The 19,109-nt window shown below is 42.7% G+C and overlaps 1 protein-coding gene across 1 annotated transcript in view; it reads right to left on the reverse strand.

The window, feature by feature from the left end:
* il1rl2 (interleukin 1 receptor-like 2) overlaps positions 1-19,109 on the reverse strand; it is a 110,277-nt gene that overhangs the window by 3,515 nt on the left and 87,653 nt on the right. The window contains exons 9-10 of the mRNA XM_084311041.1: positions 7,617-7,781; positions 1,545-1,751 (exon numbers count right to left, since the gene is read on the reverse strand). Of these exons, the coding sequence (XP_084167167.1) occupies positions 1,545-1,751; positions 7,617-7,781 (372 nt within the window). The remainder of the gene's footprint in view (positions 1-1,544; positions 1,752-7,616; positions 7,782-19,109) is intronic.

Consider the following 19,109-nt stretch of genomic DNA (forward strand, 5'->3'; position numbering starts at 1 on the left):
GAAACTGTACATTGGAGGAGGTTGGGTGGGGTTGTGTGGGGGGGGGGTTGGGTACATTGGGATATTGACAACCATACTAGGGTAATTTACATTAGAGGTGGTTGGGGGGGGGGGGAGAAACACTGTATAAACAAGCAAAACTGTACATTGGGGGGGACACACACTGTACAAACAAGCACAATTGTACATTGGAATATTGACAAAACCATACTAGGTAAATTACTGTACATTGGAGGGGGTTGGGTTAGGACATTTACAGGGGCCAGTTTCGAATTGCAGTCTCCCGTAGGTGTCCCTTGAGAGTGGTTTTGAAAGTGGGTAGTGATTCACATTCCTTTACAGTTTTGGGTAGGGCGTTCCACATTGATGTGGCATAATTGCGAAACGTGTTTAGTCCCTTGTTTGAGCCGAATCTGGGTTTAACATGATTTGTGGAGCTCCCTCTGGTGTTGTGATCGTGGTATTCACTGACCTTTGGGAAGTATTTTGACATGTACATGGGTACCTTGGTCGTGTAGTGTATCTTGTAGACCAGGCCCATTGCAAGTTGCTGTACTCTGTCGTCTACTCTAAGCCATCCTAGGTTGTCAAAGTGGGCAGGGGTGAGGTGGGTTCTAGGAGTAAGGTCAAGCAGTAGTCTGACCAGTTTGTTTTGAGATGTTTGTAATTTTGTTTTTAGCGCCTTTGAGGTGCTTTGGTACCATGAGGTGCAAGCATAGTCGTAGTACCCTTCTCCTGCCAGAGTCTTCAGGGTATTCTTGTTTACCAGAGAGGCGATCCGGTACAAGAATCGAGTTCGTTGGTTGACTTTTTTTATTACATTGGATGCCATTTTGTCACAGGAGAGATTAGCCTCTAGGATGGAACCCAGGTAGGTAATTTCATCTTTCCTTGTGACAATATTGTCACCCACTGTAACTGAGAAGCCGTCGGTCTTGCTGAGTTTGTTATTTGAACCGAAGAGAATGGACTCTGTTTTGCCCATGTGTAATGATAGTTTGTTATCAGCAAGCCATATGCAGATTTTGCCTAGTTCCGAGCTGAGGGTTTTTTCAACCTGTAACTTGTTCTTGTCAGAGACCAGCAGGGCTGAGTCGTCCGCAAACAGGAACAAGTTGCAGTCACAAGCTGACGACATGTCATTTGCATAAATTAGGAACAGTAGCGGTCCTAGTATGCTTCCTTGTGGAACACCACAGCTCACTGTGAGGGGAGGGGATAGGGTACCGTTTACCTCCACCATCTGTTCCCTCCCCTCAAGGTAGGATTGCATCCAGCTCACTGATAGACTATCAAAACCAATTGCTTTTAGCTTGTCAATCAGAATGGAGTGATTGACAGTGTCGAAGGCCTTTTGTAGATCCAGCATGACCATGCCGCAGTATTTGCCCGCGTCCACCTCTTGTTTGATGTGGTCGTTCAAATAGAGAAGGCATATTGGCGTTATTCGATTGGTGGACAAACACGTATTAAATCACTGTTGGCGGCCATTGAGTTAAGCATAGAATAGATCAATAAGCAGGAAAAAGGAAATATGCAATCACCTGTTTCTACCAGGATCACACGGGGGCCATTTTGGGTCAAAGCATCATATAGGCCTATCCTCTGCTCATAGCCCAGTTGATTTCTGGTGTGTTGTAATGATAATGCCTCCTCCATTTTGGGGTCCGTGGAAGATTTGGTTGAGGCTGACAGGACAATGATCAGTCTGCGGCTCTGAGGGACCATCTCAGCAATGACATCATGCATTGCTGTAAACATGAATGATTTGATTCAGCCGCATGTAGGTGTTAAAAGGTGATATTGATGCATGTAGCTGTTTAAAGGTTATATATTGAAGCATGTAGTTCTTTAAAGGTTATATTGAAGCATGTAGCTGTTTATAGGATATATTGAAGCATGTAGTTCTTTAAATGTTATATCGAAGCATGTAGTGGTTTAAATGTTATATTGAAGCATGCAGCTGTTTAAAGGTTATATTGAAGCATGTGGATGTTTAAAGGTTATATTGAAGCATGTAGCTGGTTAAATGTTATATTGAAGCATGTAGCCGTTTAAAGGTTATATTGAAGCATGTAGCTGTTTAAAGGTTATATTGAAGCATGTATCTTTTTAAATGTTATATTGAAGCATGTAGCTGTTTAAAGGTTATATTGAAGCATGTAGCTGCTTCAATGTTATATTGAAGCATGTAGCTGTTTAACTCATTCAACGCCAGACCCGATGATAGTCAGGTTAACTAGCCAACCGTTCAGCGGCAATCACGAGTATAGTCGGGTTTTAATCGTTATTTCTTTTATTAGCGATATCCATTAATTTTCATCCATCCAGCCTGATGTTATCATTGGGAATGGGTCTGAGCTCACAAAAGGGCAAATACCGCCGCCTACGCCTTCCAGCTGGTATTGCACTCCATTAGAAATTGTGTAGTTTATTTTCTGGGACGATCCGAGCCGTGTGGGCGGGTTTAAATACTCAGACGAGGCAGGCCTTTACAACGATGGCATGGTACACTAACCCCGCCCGCCCGTTCATGTGTAACGCTCAGTAATGTGGGACGGACCTCCACAAGCAGTATTTGGAATGGCGATCAGATAATTGGATTATTTATTTTGCATTACATCAGATACCAGGTAAGGACTCTATATATAAAATCTTGCGTTGATCTGATATTTCTTTCTACCCCGATCAAAGCTGTGTGTGTGGACTCTGTCCATGCCGTTTACCGCATGCGCCCCGCGGTCGAAGCAACATCCCATATATACACGAGGAGACATAATAATAATAATCTAGCGTTGATTTCAGGAAGATTCGATAATCAGGCGAAAAATGACAACGTTTTTAGTGTATTCCACTAAAGGGCTATTATCGCGTCTTTTCCTGGAATTACTCAGAAGCACCCAAACTATATTCAAAAAGGAAAAAAACGGATATAAAACGGAAATGTACAGATGAAAAAACATTACTTTTTGTACATGTTGACTGGAAGCAACTCACTGACAATCGACAGGTGTATTAGACCCATAGCTATAATATAAGATATATTTTAAGCACTCGCAAATCTCGCAGTCCCCCCATTGATTAAAGCGATGGCGTAATAGCACCCTCTGGCGCATTAAGCGATGGCGCAGAATGAGTTAAAGGTTATATTGAAGCATGTAGCTGTTTAAAGGTTATATTGAAGCATGTGGATGTTTAAAGGTTATATTGAAGCATGTATCTTTTTAAATGTTATATTGAAGCATGTAGCTGTTTAAATGTTATTGAAGCATGTAGCTGTTTAAAGGTTATATTGAAGCATGTAGCTGTTTAACGGTTATATTGAAGCATGTAGCTGTTTAAACAAACACTCACCTTAGCACTCGAGGGTCGAGGGTCAGAGAAAGAGTTTGACACAATTGGCAGACGTCATGAAGATGCGGGGGCATACTCTCGGGCAGCCGGGGTCAGATCCGGGCTCAACCTGAGAGTCGACTCTGCTACCAACACACCGGGGAGACAACCACGCCCCTATGTTTACCTTAACAGGAGGTGATTGCTCCCTGAACCCACTAAGAAACCCCAGAAACATAACTGCGTGTATACACAGGCTATACAATGCAGTTCAAGCGTTTCAGGTTTAAAAAGGGTTAACCCAGGCCAACAGGTCATTGAGGGCAAGGCCCGACCTGGGCCTGGTGGACCGGGACCTACACAGGGATGTATAGAGGAGTTGACAGAAGCAGCCTCCCTGACAGCCCCCTCCCACCCCCGGTTTAGCAGGGAGGGGAGGGGTGAAAACAAATGGAGAAGGACCAACCCCCTAACATCGTGAAAAAGGTACAACACAGTATGGACCAATGCACGCCACTGTTAACACTTTGATTGCCCAACCCGAGTTTTCTCGGGTTTACCCCCCGCGGGTTGAATGCCCACTCACGAGAATTCTTGTTTTTTTTTTTTTTTTTTTATTTATTTATTAGCGATCTGAAATCATATTTCATCAACCAAGTCTACCGTTGGAAAATCAGCCACTCCAGGCGCTCAGATGTGAAAAAAGCGCCCCCTATCGTCTCCCAGATGGTAATTCAGCCTTTTGGATGGGATTCAATGAAAATGAATGAGAAACTGAGAGAATCGATTTTCAGCGTGCGCCACTAGCGTGCACACGTACACATATACTATCGATAATCTAGCGTTTATTTTAAAACGATTCATAAATAGGCTGCAAAATGACAACGTTCTAGAATATTCCAGTAAAGGGCGATTATCATAGAATGTCTTCTTTTTTCCGTGAAACCGAGTGCTTTTCAAAATGCTATCAAACGGAAATGAACCGATAAAAAAACAATCTGCTTCGACAATGTTGACTGGAAATGGGTCATTGATAATGCGACGGGCAGATTAGACACATAGCCATAATTTTTAACATAGATTAGGCGATATTAACGTTAACATTGGAGTGGATGTGGGCATTCAAGCACTAAATCGTGCGCCCCCTGCTGGCACTGAAAGTGTTAAGGGAAACTCGTGGTGGCATCTATATGACACACACATTCATGACATCAACCCCTGTGATGTCCGGCCCGACCTGGCAAAAGCACAGAGTCCTTCGGGGTACCAGAACCTGTCTGCGCCCCGGTGGACAACGGGTTAACTGATCTGGTCCGGCGCGACCAGGACCAGTCCCGTGCCCTAGTCACGCCGCCGCCCCCAGTCCTAAGAGGGGGGTAGGTACGCGTGTCGATCCAAAACATCACAGAGGGCGCCACCAAGACGGTCAGTACGCGAACGCACTACTCCTGGTGGCCCACCCAATGGGCGTGAGACCCCCCTGCCAATGTTTTGATCTACTCCGTCATCTCACCCCGGAGATGTACGTGAGCCACCGAGTCTAACCCAGTGCACTGGCGCTCGGTAGAGACAAAAATCTCCATCCCAACCGACCGCATAAAAAAACGCTGTTTTTATGATGTTGGGCAACTAAGGCGCGCCGGACCCACAAAGCATATTCAATCATTGAAAAAACACCCTGGGCCAGTGGGCCAGCGCTGATCGGTCTCGTAAGACCATACGCTGATTCATAAAACAGCGCATATGCTCGCAAAGAACCCGAGAACAGTGACGGCGAATTTCTAACAAGAAATAGCCTCAGAACGTTTCCCCTTGCTGTCTGGGACGAGCAGCAGGGAGCCGGTCTACAAAAGACACAAACACAGGTCCTCACATGACGAGCCTGGGAATAACAACCGCGTCAATTCTGCACTTTACTGTAGGTAAGAGGGGAAGACAGCGATTCTCCCGGAGAGACCTCAACATGAGTAAACAATTGAAAAAGGTTCATGTAACAATTGGACTAAGACTCTCTGAGGAGGAGGCTCTGAAACTCTGAGGAGGCTCTCTCACTGAGAGGGAGGTTCTGAAACACAGAGGAAGCTCTGAAACTTCCTGAGGAGGAGGCTCTGACCCAATATACACTACTGGTAGGGAGCAGAGTAGAAGACAAATTGTCTCTACTGCATTGCATCACCTATCCTTTAAAATGACAGCGGTCTGTAGTACAGGCCCTGTAACTCACGGACATGTCTCTTGGCCAGCAAGAAAAAGCGCCTGTGAGGTTTTCAAATGGCCGGGGGAAACCCCACCTATCCTGATTTGGTGTGGGAGACAGGTCATATGCCACATTGCTAAGCTATACACAATAGCGACCAACACAATTTTCAAAGAAAAGTTCACAACACTCCAAGCAAGAAACGCAACCCCAGCATTTGTAGCTGTGAGTTCACATAGCACACGTCGTATCCCCCAAAATGCAGTGAAGTAACACGTTTTGTTAAACAAAAAACATTGTTATTAACCAAAAACATTCGGGGGGCGGAGGAAGAGTGGGGCATAGTGTAATGTCCTCCCTGACCTGACCCCCGGACGCAGAATGAATGGCCGCAACAAATGGCTGGTCCACCATGTTGACGAGGCCTCTTGCTGGCGGGGCCAGAATTTGCGACGACTGGAGCTTCGCTCCGGCGTTTCGCCCACATCCTGCAGCCGGTCATGGTGCAGGCCGACGACATCTTCTGCCAGAGATGACGCCGAGTCAGAGTGCTCAGGGCCCGCTACTTCCCCACGGCTAACGCCAACGGTTTAGCACAAGCTAACAGCTAACTCCAGGTTGACGGTTAGCACCAAGCTAACGTTTCTAGCCTTCATAGGCCCACCGTCGGCACTGACCAACGGCCAGCTACGGGCTAATAGCTAGCTCTTACCGGCCTACCGATAGCTACCGGCTAACGCAGCAGCAAGCTAACGGCTAGCACTCACGGGCCCACTGTTTAGCTAACGGCTACTACTACTGAAGCTGTGTAATGTGAGGAATAGCGTTGCAGGCCTGACCACTTCAGACAGCCAACTGTCTCTTCTTCAGCCCACTCTTAAGAAAAAAGGGGGCAGACAACATCCGTCCCTCTCACAGAACGGTGTTACCAGAGCTACAGTGGCATCGGCAGCAAGCTCCGTTTTATGCGGGCTGCTGCCGTCTTGAGCTCTGGGATATTCCCCTAACGAAACACCAAGCTTGCATCCTCTGCGCCGGGAGCTTCACTCGTCTTGAAGGCGGGGCATCGTCCAGCGCGGTAGCAGAGGGCATCCCTCTTCAGAGACCCGGGACTCAAACCCTAGACTCGAAATCGGGGCCCCAGGAAAACAAAGCTCGTACTCTCTGAGGAGGAGCACTGCGTTAATGTGGGGCATCAAACAAGAATCCCCTCCATACCGCTATGGAGAGGTAACGAAGGGATTCCTGCTCGGAGCCGGCTGTTGAGCGGGGACGCAAGCTGTGCAGCTGCCCCCGCGCAACTCTCTCTGACACACCTGAGGCTCGCGTCACAAAACACCACCCGCCCTAGAGAGACCGTCAGCTCTCCCACAGCCAACCGCCTCTCGAGGCATAGTATCCAGCTGCACAGCCGGAGCACAACGCCAGCGGGGGAACTGCTCAGCGACGTGCACCCCAAATGCGAAGCGCCGGTGGAGGTCAGAATGGATCATCATCCTCTAGACTCTCCGGTGGTGACGACATTATCCTTTCTTTCTCCCGTAAATTAGTGAGAGAGGGAGAAACAAAAGACAATGCCAACACAGCTCCTATAACTAACTAACTACTTTATCACTAAACTTAAAGCGGTGCTTTACACGGGCTTCGGTGGTGAAAGTAGGGAAGGAGCTGTAGTATGGCCATGACCGCGCTTATATAGGAGAGGATGTGGGAGTGGTCAGGCAGGTGGGCAGGTGCGTACACGTGGTGAAAGTTTTCATTATAGAATATGATTAAAGGGATAGTTCCAATAGAGCAAAGCGTAAGCTTTATACGAAATATAACATTTAAACAGCTACATGCTTCAATATAACCTTTAAACAGCTACATGCTTCAATATAACCTTTAAACAGCTACTTAAACAGCTACATGCTTCAATATAACATTTAAACAGCTACTGTACATGCTTCAATATATCCTTTAAACAGCTACATGCTTCAATATAACATTTAAACAGCTAAGCTTGTGTGTGTGTGTGTGTGTGTGTGTGTGTGTGTGCGCGTGTGTGTGTGTGTGTGTGCGTGCGCGCGCGCGTGTGTGTGTGTACCTTCCCCTGGAGAGTCATCCCTTCCTCTGATGTAGAGCCTGTAGCCATGCTGTCTCTCCAGCATCCCAGGCAGAACCTGGAGGGCAAAGGTTTCTGCCTCTGGTGAGCTCAGCTCATTACCATGGAGATAGCTCACATAGGCATCATACAGTTTCCCATCCTGAACTGTAGAATAGAATAGAATAGAATACATCAGGCGGCACAGTGGTGTAGTGGTTAACACTGTCACCTAGAACACGCCCTCTTTTTGAGAGTTCGGTTTGAATTTGACAGCGCGTGGAAGCTTTGAGTTTGATAGTGAGATAGTTGGTTAAAGTGAGTATAGAGTAAGTAGTAGAGTGTTATATTGTTTTTTGTATAGTGTAGTTTCCCCCAACGGCTTTTAGCTGTTTGGGGGAAATTGACGTTTGTCTCGAGGCTCGGACGGGAAATCATGGCAACAAACATTTCGAACGGCGGGCGGATTCCGAGACAGACGGATGAAATGAATGAATGAAAATATGAGTTAAGATTAACAGTTGAGGTGGACATTGAGGGGCCTGATAGAGTCACAATGATGGAGCTTTTGAGGGCGATAAAGTCGGAGTGTGGGACCGTCATTGGATGTCGATACAAGACGCCCAAGAAGTATGAAATCATGTTGATGGATGAGAAGGTGAAGGAGAAACTGATGGACGGTTTTAAAATCAAGGACAGTAGGATAATGGCAACAGAACTGTCGAACGATGAGGTTGTCGTCTCTTTTTTGGGTCTGCCTTTATACATAACGGATGAGGACATTCTCGAGAAACGGAAGCAATGGGGAGCGGCGGCGGTAACGCAGATCAAGAGAAGGACGTGGCCTGGAACTGACATTATAGACGGCACAAGGTTCGTAAAAGTGAAGTTCACTGAGTATGTCAAATCCCTGCCATATTCGACCCGGTTTGAGACTCAACAGGGGATGGAACACTTTAGAGTGATTCATAATAGGCAGGTGAGAGTTTGTAGGCTGTGTCTTCAGCCTGGTCACGTCCTGAGAGATTGCCCGGACTTTAAATGCCACAAATGTGCCCAGCAAGGACACTATGCTAGAGAGTGTGACACTGAACAAAAGTGCAGGGGATGTGATGAAAAGTATGCGCAGTGTACAGATGAAGCTTTTAGTTTTCCTGGGCGCTTTGCCGCGACGTGCGCACGGTTATATCACGTCGTGGAAATGAATTAGGAACCCAGGCTGCTGTTCTATTTTATGCCGCCAGGAGGCGCAAAGTCATTAGACGGACGCTACAACGTCCTACACAGTATACTGTATAACGATCTGTATATGTTTTGTTGTCTAAAATAAATACCATACCATATGTCTAAAGCAATGTTGCTGAATAAAATAATTAACCAGTTAAAACCTGTCGATTGCTAGTGGAGGTTCATATAAGGGATATATAATGGATATTTTTTGTCTAGTACCGTGGTCTAGTGGTTAATGCCCATTCCTTTCAAGCCGACGCCCCGGGTTTGGATCCCACCGGGTCTAATATATATATTTTTTTTTTATTATTTATAAAATGAAATTGCCCGCAACGATGTGCATAATACAATAGTAATAATATATAATAAGAATCCAACCAATAGAGCGACATTGTGCAATAAACAAGTAAACAAAGTAGGGCATATTTTACAGTAGGGCACTTTGAAACAACCAATCACGTTGCGCGATAGCACGAGCGATGCATAGTCAGGAAGTAATGTTAGAGCTGAGTTCACTCATTCCGAACGGCGAAATGTAAAATGCTACCCACCCAGGATTGTTGCGTTTCGTTATAAAAACTATGCGGTGATAAACAAAAAACGAATCGCAGTATGGAGATGCAATCATGCAACGTCCAACTTCGTTCGACACTTGAACTAAGAAGGTGCACAAAGATCGGTAAGTGAATGAACGAATGAATGAAAACTTTATTTAACAGATTGCAGAATGGGTACAATACAGTACAGCTCAATATACACAATTGTTAAGGGGATGCAGACCAGAGAAAGACTTTCGTCTTGTTTACATCAGGGTCCCCCATAGTAACTTGGCTTGCTACTGTACAGGAGCTACAGTTAAATCAATGAGCCATCGACAGTGTGCTAACGTTATCATATACTCTCTTTTTTAGACTCTTTTTGTATCACAAACAGTACTGTATTTGTAAATCTGGTATGTCATAAATGTATAGATGTAGCAGTACTGTATCTGTATGTCATGTATGTCATGTTATGATGAATTGAAAATGGGGGACCCTGATGTAAACAAGACGAAAGTCTTTCTCTGGTCTGCATCCCTTTAACAATTGTGTTTATTGAGCTGTACTGTACCCATTCTGCAATCTGTTAATTTTCTTTCAATCAATCAATCAATCAATCAATCAATCAATCAATCAATCATTACATCCAAGATACACGGCTGCTGTAGTCTTGTCTTATAAAATACATAAATAATCAGCAATGTCTCGCTTGATGAATGGCCAGCAGTAGCCTAATTAATATTAATAAAAGTATTATCATTTTAATAATTGCGAAACGTGTTTAGTCCCTTGTTTGAGCCGAATCTGGGTTGAACATGATTTGTGGAACTCCCTCTGGTGTTGTGGTCGTGGTATTCACTGACCTTTGGGAAGTATTTCGACATGTACATGGGTATCTTAGTGGTGTAGTGTACAGTATCTTGTAGACCAGGCCCATTGCAAGTTGCTGTACTCTGTCGTCTACTCTAAGCCATCCTAGGTAGTCAAAGTGGGCAGGGGTGAGGTGGGTTCTAGGAGTAAGGTCAAGCAGTAGTCTGACCAGTTTGTTTTGTGATGTTTGTAATTTAGTTTTTAGCGCTTTTGAGGTGCTTTGGTACCATGAGGTGCAAGCATAGTCGTAGTACCCTTGAATGAGTGCTCCTGCCAGAGTCTTCAGGGTATTCTTGTTTACCAGAGAGGAGATCCGGTACAAGAATCTTGTTCGTTGGTTGACTTTTTTTTATTACATTGGTTGCCATTTTGTCACAGGAAAGATTTGCCTCTAGGATGGAACCCAGGTAGGTAATTTCATCTTTCCTTGTGACAATATTGTCACCCACTGTAACAGAGAAGCCGTTGGCCTTGCTGAGTTTGTTATTTGATCCAAGAGAGAGAGAGAGAACTCGCATGGGGGACCCTGATGTAAACGAGACGAAAGTCTTTCTCTGGTCTGCATCCCCTTAACAATTGTGTGTATTGAGCCGTACTGTATTGTACCCATTCTGCAATCTGTTAATAACGTTTTCATTCATTCATTCAGGAGCAAAGGTCAATGACCAAACAGACTACATACCATCTGTATTCCCTTCAACATCACAGTCTACACCATCTACGTCAACAAACATCAGTCGCCATGAGCGGCGTGAAAAAAGGACAGTGATGCAGCCAAGGAGGATGGTGACCAACAGACCTGGCCAGTGCTTCAGCACTTGTTTTCTTTCTTGCACACAGAGAAGACAAGGAGCACCATAATCTCACCCATAGATCAGCTATTTATCACCCTTGTCAAACTGCGTCACGACATGTCCTTTGACCTCATCTCCCACATCAGAGGTGTGTCAAAGGCAACAGTCAGTGATGTGCCCAACGGATCATTTCAGTGAGTGAGCGATTCGATACACGCTCACGGCAATGAACCGATTCACTGATTCGACTCACGGTTCAGTGGCGCTTCCGGATCCCGCTGCGAATCAAAAACTATAAAAAAATTTGGCAGATGTTATACATACAATTACATACAATTATACATACAATTGTTAAGGGGATGCAAACCAGAGAAAGACTTTCATCTTGTTTACATCAGGATCCCCCTGTTTACATCAGTAATCATCGGTAACATTTAGAATTGATTTCAAGGTCCTCCTCCTTATATACAAAGTATAAACATTGCGATCATCTACTATTTGATTTGATTTGATTTTATTAGGGATCCCCATTAGCTGGTGCGATAGCAACCAGCTAGTCTTCCTGGGGTCCACGCACAAAAAAACACAAAAACAATCACCATTACAAAAAAACAAAATTATTAAAAGTCAGTACACACAATGCATAATGAACCTACTTTAACAATTAATAGCTAAAATTACATTAGTGTAAAACAAAAACAAAAAACCACTTTACAGTGTTAAAAACAATTTAAAAACAATTTAAGATTCTTTTTAAAAGTGAATCTACTGTAAATGCAGCAGAGGTTCCGAGGCAGGCCATTCCACAGAGTTAATGCTCTAAAAATAAAAGATCTCCCCAGAGCGCTGGTTCTAGGACCTGGCAATTCAAGCTGCCCACTACTGGAACCTCTAGTGTAATGCTCGTGCACAGTATTACTAAAAACAATCTGATTATGTATAAAAACAGGAGTCTTACTGCTCATGACCAACTTGAACAGCACAAGTATATTAAAAGACAATCTATTTTCAACGTTAAGCCAAGAGAGGCGGGCATGCATACGGCTCACATTAGACCATAGTGAGCAGCCCAGTACCAACCGTGCTGCCCTGTTCTGGACCACCTGGAGCTTCCTGAGGTCACCACTGGCAGCAGATGACCACATCGCAGAGCAATAGTCAAGATGACATAAAACTAAACTTTGCACTATCTGACATAAAAGGGGACGGGCAACAAAAGAAGCACATTTCCTGGAAATACCAATTGCTCTTCCCATTTTTAAAACAATATAATTAATATGCTGAGACCAAGACAGAGTGCAATCCAGCATCACTCCAAGGAGTTTAGTACTTTCAACTTGTTGAACTGCTGAATTACACAAGTTTAAATGAAGCTTTGGATTTGTAGATAACCTGTGCCTTGTTCCCAGCACAATACATTTAGTCTTGGAGATATTAAGGACAAGTCTATTACATACTACCCAGTCATGCACAACTTTAAGTTCTCTACTCAAAACTTCATTAAGTACATTGCATGATGGTGCCGCGTAATACAATGTTGAATCATCTGCATAAAGAACTGTTGTAGCACATTTGGTAGCCCAAGATAGGTCATTCGTAAATACAGAGAAGAGCAAAGGTCCTAGGCAACTTCCTTGCGGCACGCCACACTCTAGACCTCTGCTACTGGACAGGCTGCCATTTAGATACACCTTCTGTGATCTAGAGGACAAATAACTTAGTATCCACTTTAAAGCAGAAGAGTTAAAACCATAACATTTAAGTTTATCAACCAGTAGAGAATGGTCCAGCACATCAAATGCAGCACTAAAATCTAACAGCACAGCTCCCACCAACATAGAGTTATCTATAGCTTTAAGCCAGTCATCAGTCATCTGTATCAAGGCAGTAGAAGTAGAGTGACCAGCTCTATAGGCATGTTGAGAATCTGTTGCAAGCTTGTTTGAAACAAAATACTCTTGAATTTGTGAATGCACCAACTTTTCCATGATTTTGCTCAAGACAGGTAAAATACTTATAGGTCTAGAATTTCCCTCATTAAAAGCAGATTTGGTATCCTTAGGTAAAGGAAAAACCTTAGCCTCCTTCCACATCTTTGGAAATAGACCCACATCCAAACATCTATTCATAATATGACATATAGGAGATGCTATAATACCAGCAGTCATTCTCAGCACTTTACTATCCAGGTTATCTAGGCCTGCTAACTTACTATCAGGAAGAGAGCGGAGTAACCGCTCCACCTCACTGACTTCAGCCTGATGAAATTCAAATTCATACATTTTGTCTTTCATTATAATATACTTAATACAGTCATTTGTTTTCAGGTTGTTTGACATATTCATAGCATGCCTTAGTTTAGATACTTTACCCACATAATATTAATTAAAATGATTTGCAATCTCACCTGGTTTCGTGAGAACAAATCCATTTGATTCCACTAAGGGTGTGCACACAGTTGTCTTTCGACCCATCATTTCATTAAAAACATTCCATATTTGTTTGCTATCATTTCTCGCATCATATAACCTTTGTTTAAAATAGTCCCTTTTTTTTTTCCTTGTTTAGTTTTGTCACCTGATTGCGTAAAGCACAGTATTTATGCCTGTCATCAATTGAACCAGAACTAACTGAGGCTTTTTTGGCCATGTCTCTCTCTTTCATTAGGGTCCTGAGACTGCTGTCAAGCCATGGGGCAGATCTATTCTTGACCGTGAATTTTTTTAAAGGAGCATACTTGTTTACAACACTCATATATCTTGACATAAATAAATCCAGGGCAGCTTCAGGGTCATCCTCACTACACACCATGTTCCAATCTATACTGGATATTTCATCAATAAATGAATCTTCATTAAATCTTTTATAGGACCGTGTTAATATGATTTTAGCTTTAAGTTTTGGAACCCTTGTCTTTCTAGTGACAGCTATTATATTGTGGTCACTGAACCCTACAGGGACAGAGACAGCCTTAGAGCTTAGACAGAGACAACCTACTATTGAAGGTTCCGAGTCACAGTCTAAAGAAAATCAGTGATGCAGCCTTTGCTAACTATGCACCAAAGTTATGGAACACACTATGGACATTAGGGAAGCTAGATCTCTTAATATTTTCAGAAATAAGCTAAAAACGTACCTCTTCACCATAGCCTTCTAATACACCCCGCTGTTGATTGTACTGTAGCACTATTTTACTCTGGCCATTCTATTGCATAATTTTACTATCTATTCTACTATTCTATTATTGCACTGTATTATTGGTGTGCAAACCAGTCAACTTACAAAAAAGAGCCTGTTGGAGGATTTCAACAAGATAAATGCGACAACATTGCAAAATATTTCACTATAATATTTCAAAGTGAAGTAAAAAATATTATAATAATTATTTGATCATGTTAAATAAGTGTGACTGACTGAGTCCACATTACAGTTCTACTTTTGTTTTGATGTGAAAAGTGATGCTGCATAAGAGGACTGCATTTAGCACTGACTGAGAAAGTACATATTACAGTTCTACTTTGCATTGCATGTAATTTAGAATACAGGCAAATAAAAGTAATTTAGTTTAAAGTACAATCTTGGCTGTCTTTTTCTCTCAACGCTTCAATAGGTAGATGACTAAATGTAAATGTAATATCAATTTTAACAGATTGCAGAATGGGTACAGTACAGTCCAGCTCAATACATACAATTGTTAAGGGGGTGCAGACCTGAGAAATACTTTCGTCTTGTTTACATCAGGGTCCCCCAACAATTAGCATTTCAATGGTGTGTGGGGGGGTTGCCAATCCAATGTCACACCTACACAGGTTAGTCACTACCCCCCTGTTGGGACGTAGTGCCAGTCTAAGTGAGAGAAGCTCTCTCATTTCATGGAAGAGTAGAAGACAACCAACAGTTGCACTTTCTACCTGCGAGGCAGGATACATGGCCTTAGCATCAGCCATACAGGAGTGTATGTATTTGCAACAGCTACTCAAGGGTATTGATGGATGTCAGTATGCACAAACCAAGGTTTATGATGATAACCAAGGAGCTATTGCACTAGCCAGGAATCCTGTAAACAGGCAAAGATGTAAACATATTGATATAAAATATCACTTCATAAGAGAAACTGTGAATAGTGGGAGGATATGTTTGGAATATTGTCCTACTGACAACATGATTGCTGATGTGATGACAAAACCAGCCACTAAGCTACAACTGAAGAAGTTTGCTCAGTATTTGTTTGGCACTTAGTTAGAGTGAAAGAAAAGCATGGATGTGCCAATATGTTTTTTTTGTTGTTGTTGTTTATTTTGTATTGAAGGCCAAAGAGGGAGAATATATATATATATATATTTGTTTTGTACCACAATAAGCTAAGTTCGAGTGGGGGTGTTAAATATATTATTATTATTATGTGCGCCCTTGCTCATTTGTGTTCTACAGAGGGCGATGTAGTAAATCCAGTATGTGACGTCACTGACGTTTCCTTTCCATTCCTGTTCCGGTCTATTATTTGTGAATGATTGTTGTTGATATATATCTCGGCACCGCAAGGAGAAGAAGAAGAAGGTTGACATAGGCAAAGTGTTCATCAACATCTCCATCGGCCTGTGCATCTTCAGCCTCGTCTGGTTCTTCTATGCCCTCTACATGCGCTCTGCCCTAGCTAAACAGGTGGTGACAATCCACCCCTCACCTCCTGTGCTTGACGCCAACAGCACCATGTTTGGGAAAATGTATGCCGCAATTCATATCTTACAAGAGATGCATTGATGTATGTGCAGGCTATTCTGCCTCCGTCTGATCAGTATGTAAAAATCACAAAGTTGGGGATATGGATGGGAATATAATTCACTGATTAAAAGAAAAACCAAAAAAAGAAGCAAAACTCATTCTGTCTCTAGTATTATTTGTTCACGCCAACTGTTTTGGAGATGAGGGTGGAAGTAATTTGGCAGTATGTTTTTATGGGGGGGGGGGCATTCATTCTGTGTTTATTGTGTCATACTGGGGAATAATATTAATATTATGTCCTATTGGGGACATAATTTATAATTCTGAGCAATTCAATCGTTTTTTTTATGGAGAGGACGTCTGACAGGGGTGGGTGGGGGACACTGTACAACTGTACAAACAACACTGTACATTGCAGACCAGAGAAAGACTTTCGTCTTGTTTACATCAGGGTCCCCCCCCTTATCTGTCACCATAGTACATCTGTGATCCTCGAACCGCACGTTTTGCATACTGCGATTCGTTTTTTGTTTATCACCGCATATTTTTTATAACGAAACGCAACAATCCTGGGTAGCATTTTACATTTCGCCGTTCGGAATGAGTGAACTCAGCTCTAACATTACTTCCTGACTGTGCACCGCTCGTGCTATCGCGCAACGTGATTGGTTGTTTCAAAGTGCCCTACTGTAAAATATGCCCTACTTTGTTTACTTGTTTATTGCACAATGTCGCTCTATTGGTTGGATTCTTATTATATATTATTACTATTGTATTATGCACATCGTTGCGGGCAATTTCATTTTATAAATAATAAAAAAAAAATATATATATTAGACCCAGTGGGAATCGAACCCCGGGCGTCAGATTGAAAGGAATAACCTTAAACCACTAGACCACGGTACTAGACAAAATATATCAATTATAAAGAGAGCCCACCTGGCACTACACAAAATATACACATTGACTGCTAATTCGACAGGTCTTAACGGTTTAATTATTTTATTCAGCAACATTGCGTACACAAACTTATTGTTACCAAGAAGCATTACACTAACGCTTTCTTTTGATGAAATGAATGGACAAGAGAGCCGTACGTCGGCCATCTAATGAAGTTAGATTTGACACGTTTTAATATATACACTTTGACTGCTGAATTGACACGTTTAACTTATTCATTCTTTAATTCAGCAACATTCATTCATGCAGTCTGTAGACATACTGTAGGACGTTGTAGCATCCTATGAATGAAGTCACCAGCTGTAATGGAATTGAATGGAACTCGAGCTTAGTCCAGCGCGGAGCTCCTCCAATGAATGAACAAAAAGCCGGCGCGTCGGGCAGTTGTCACCAGCTGTATGAGAGCGCCCCCGCTGGTCATTGTTAACATTAACCATGCCAAACGACGTCATAACGGCAGGCAAACAGCTGTTCCTGGACTTTTCCCGGCTGTATCTGTACATGCAGCGATGGAGGGCGACGAGGCGGCATTGCGTATCTAGAAGCGTGCAGCGAAAGAGACGCGGTAGAGGGACCGTCTACATGCGCGGAGGAGAGGAAGAAGAGGGAAGAGTCTATAGGAGACTCAGAGGGGTTGCCAGGGACCGGGGAAGAGGTGGGGGCTACATCAGAGGACTCTGAGGAGATGGACACCAGCCCATCTGCTATCAACCTACTGAAAAGAAAATCAAGAGAGGACAGAGGTGCTAAAGGGAGGTGTATTAAGAAGGTATGATAAGGTTATATAGGATAATCAATATATTTTTCGTCATGTGTGCTGCCATCACTGTAACATCGCTTAATGTGAATGGACTGAGGAACAAAACAAAAATTGAGCAGGTTATATCGATTTTTAATACGGATATAGTGATGCTGCAGGAAACGTGGTGGACGGAAAATATAATGAATGATGTGAAAAGAAAATGGACTGATGTATTATATGTAAATCATAGTACAGAGCGATCATGTGGTGTAGCAGTATTATTTAAAAAAGACGTAGTGGAAAATATAAAGGTAATATATGAGGACGCAGAAGGGAGGGTGATTATATTAGAATTTGAACATCAGGGAGTGTTGTTTAGATTAGGGAATATATATTCGCCCAATGCAGAGAAAATTAGGATGTTTTTTTTTGAAGGGCTAAAGGTGCACATGAAGGGGAATTGTTTGTTTGTCGGTGACTTTAACACTTTGCGAAGTAGGTTAGATACTACGAGTAAGATTTTCAAGTGTGACACAGCTAGAAATACACTAACAGAAATAATGTCTGGTGTGGATCTAGTGGATATGTGGAGAGAGGAGAATTCTGGGAAAAGAGGGTTTACAAGGAAACAAGTGGTGGCGGGCTGCTTAAGGCAAAGCCGGATTGATCTATGTCTGGTTAAACGGGAAATACGGAATTACATTAACAATATAGAACATAAGTAAAAAAAATTTAGTGACCATGCGGCTGTGTGTTTTGATTTAGGAATAGAAATACAAGGGAGAGATGGGGGTGTGTGGTGTTTAAATACAAGTGTACTGAGTGAGGAGAAATATCAAAAAAAGATATATGGGTATGTGAAAGCTGAAATGGAAAACCCAATGTTTAATGAAAATGTGGGTATGTGGTGGGAACAAGTTAAAATGAATGTAAAAAAGATAAGTATAAGATATACAAAGGCCAGAAATTATAAAAACAAAAGAGAAGAATGGGAATTAAAAGGTTTGCTAGCGGAAGAAGAGGAAAAATTTAAAGAAAATCCAGAACACAGTGCAGAGAAGTATACAGAGCTAGAGGCAAAGTGGGCAGAGAATGAAAGAAGAAAGTGCATGGGAGCAATAATGAGGAGCAAGGCGAAATATGCCCTTGAAGGAGAAAGGAGCACCTCGTTTTTTCTAGGCCTAGAAAAAAGTAAACAGAGAAGGACATACATAAGAGAGCTAGAAAACGAAAAAGGGGAAAAAGTTAATGACTTAGTTGGAATATTGGATACAGTGGAATCTTTTTATAAAATTTTTTACAAGAGTGAAGGAGTGGATATTGAATGTGTAAACAATGTACTGGAAACTGTGGAAATGAGATTAGATGAAGGGGATAGAGTGATGTGTGATGGTGAAATCACTGAAAAAGAAGTGAGGGAAGCGATTCAGGGCTTGCAGACTAACAAAAGTCCTGGGCTTGATGGTTTGTCAGGAGAATTTTACAGGGCTTTTGTTGGTCTGCTAGCACCTATTTTGTTGAAAGTGTACAGAGAAATAGAGAGGAATGGTGAGTGTAATGAAGCAATGACCACTGGTGTCTTGACAATTTTATTTAAAAACAAAGGGTGTAAAACAAAGTTAGAAGGATATAGGCCTAT

The sequence above is a fragment of the Notolepis coatsorum genome (assembly GCF_963971535.1).
Source record: "Notolepis coatsorum genome assembly, chromosome: 3".
NCBI lineage: Eukaryota > Metazoa > Chordata > Actinopteri > Aulopiformes > Paralepididae > Notolepis > Notolepis coatsorum.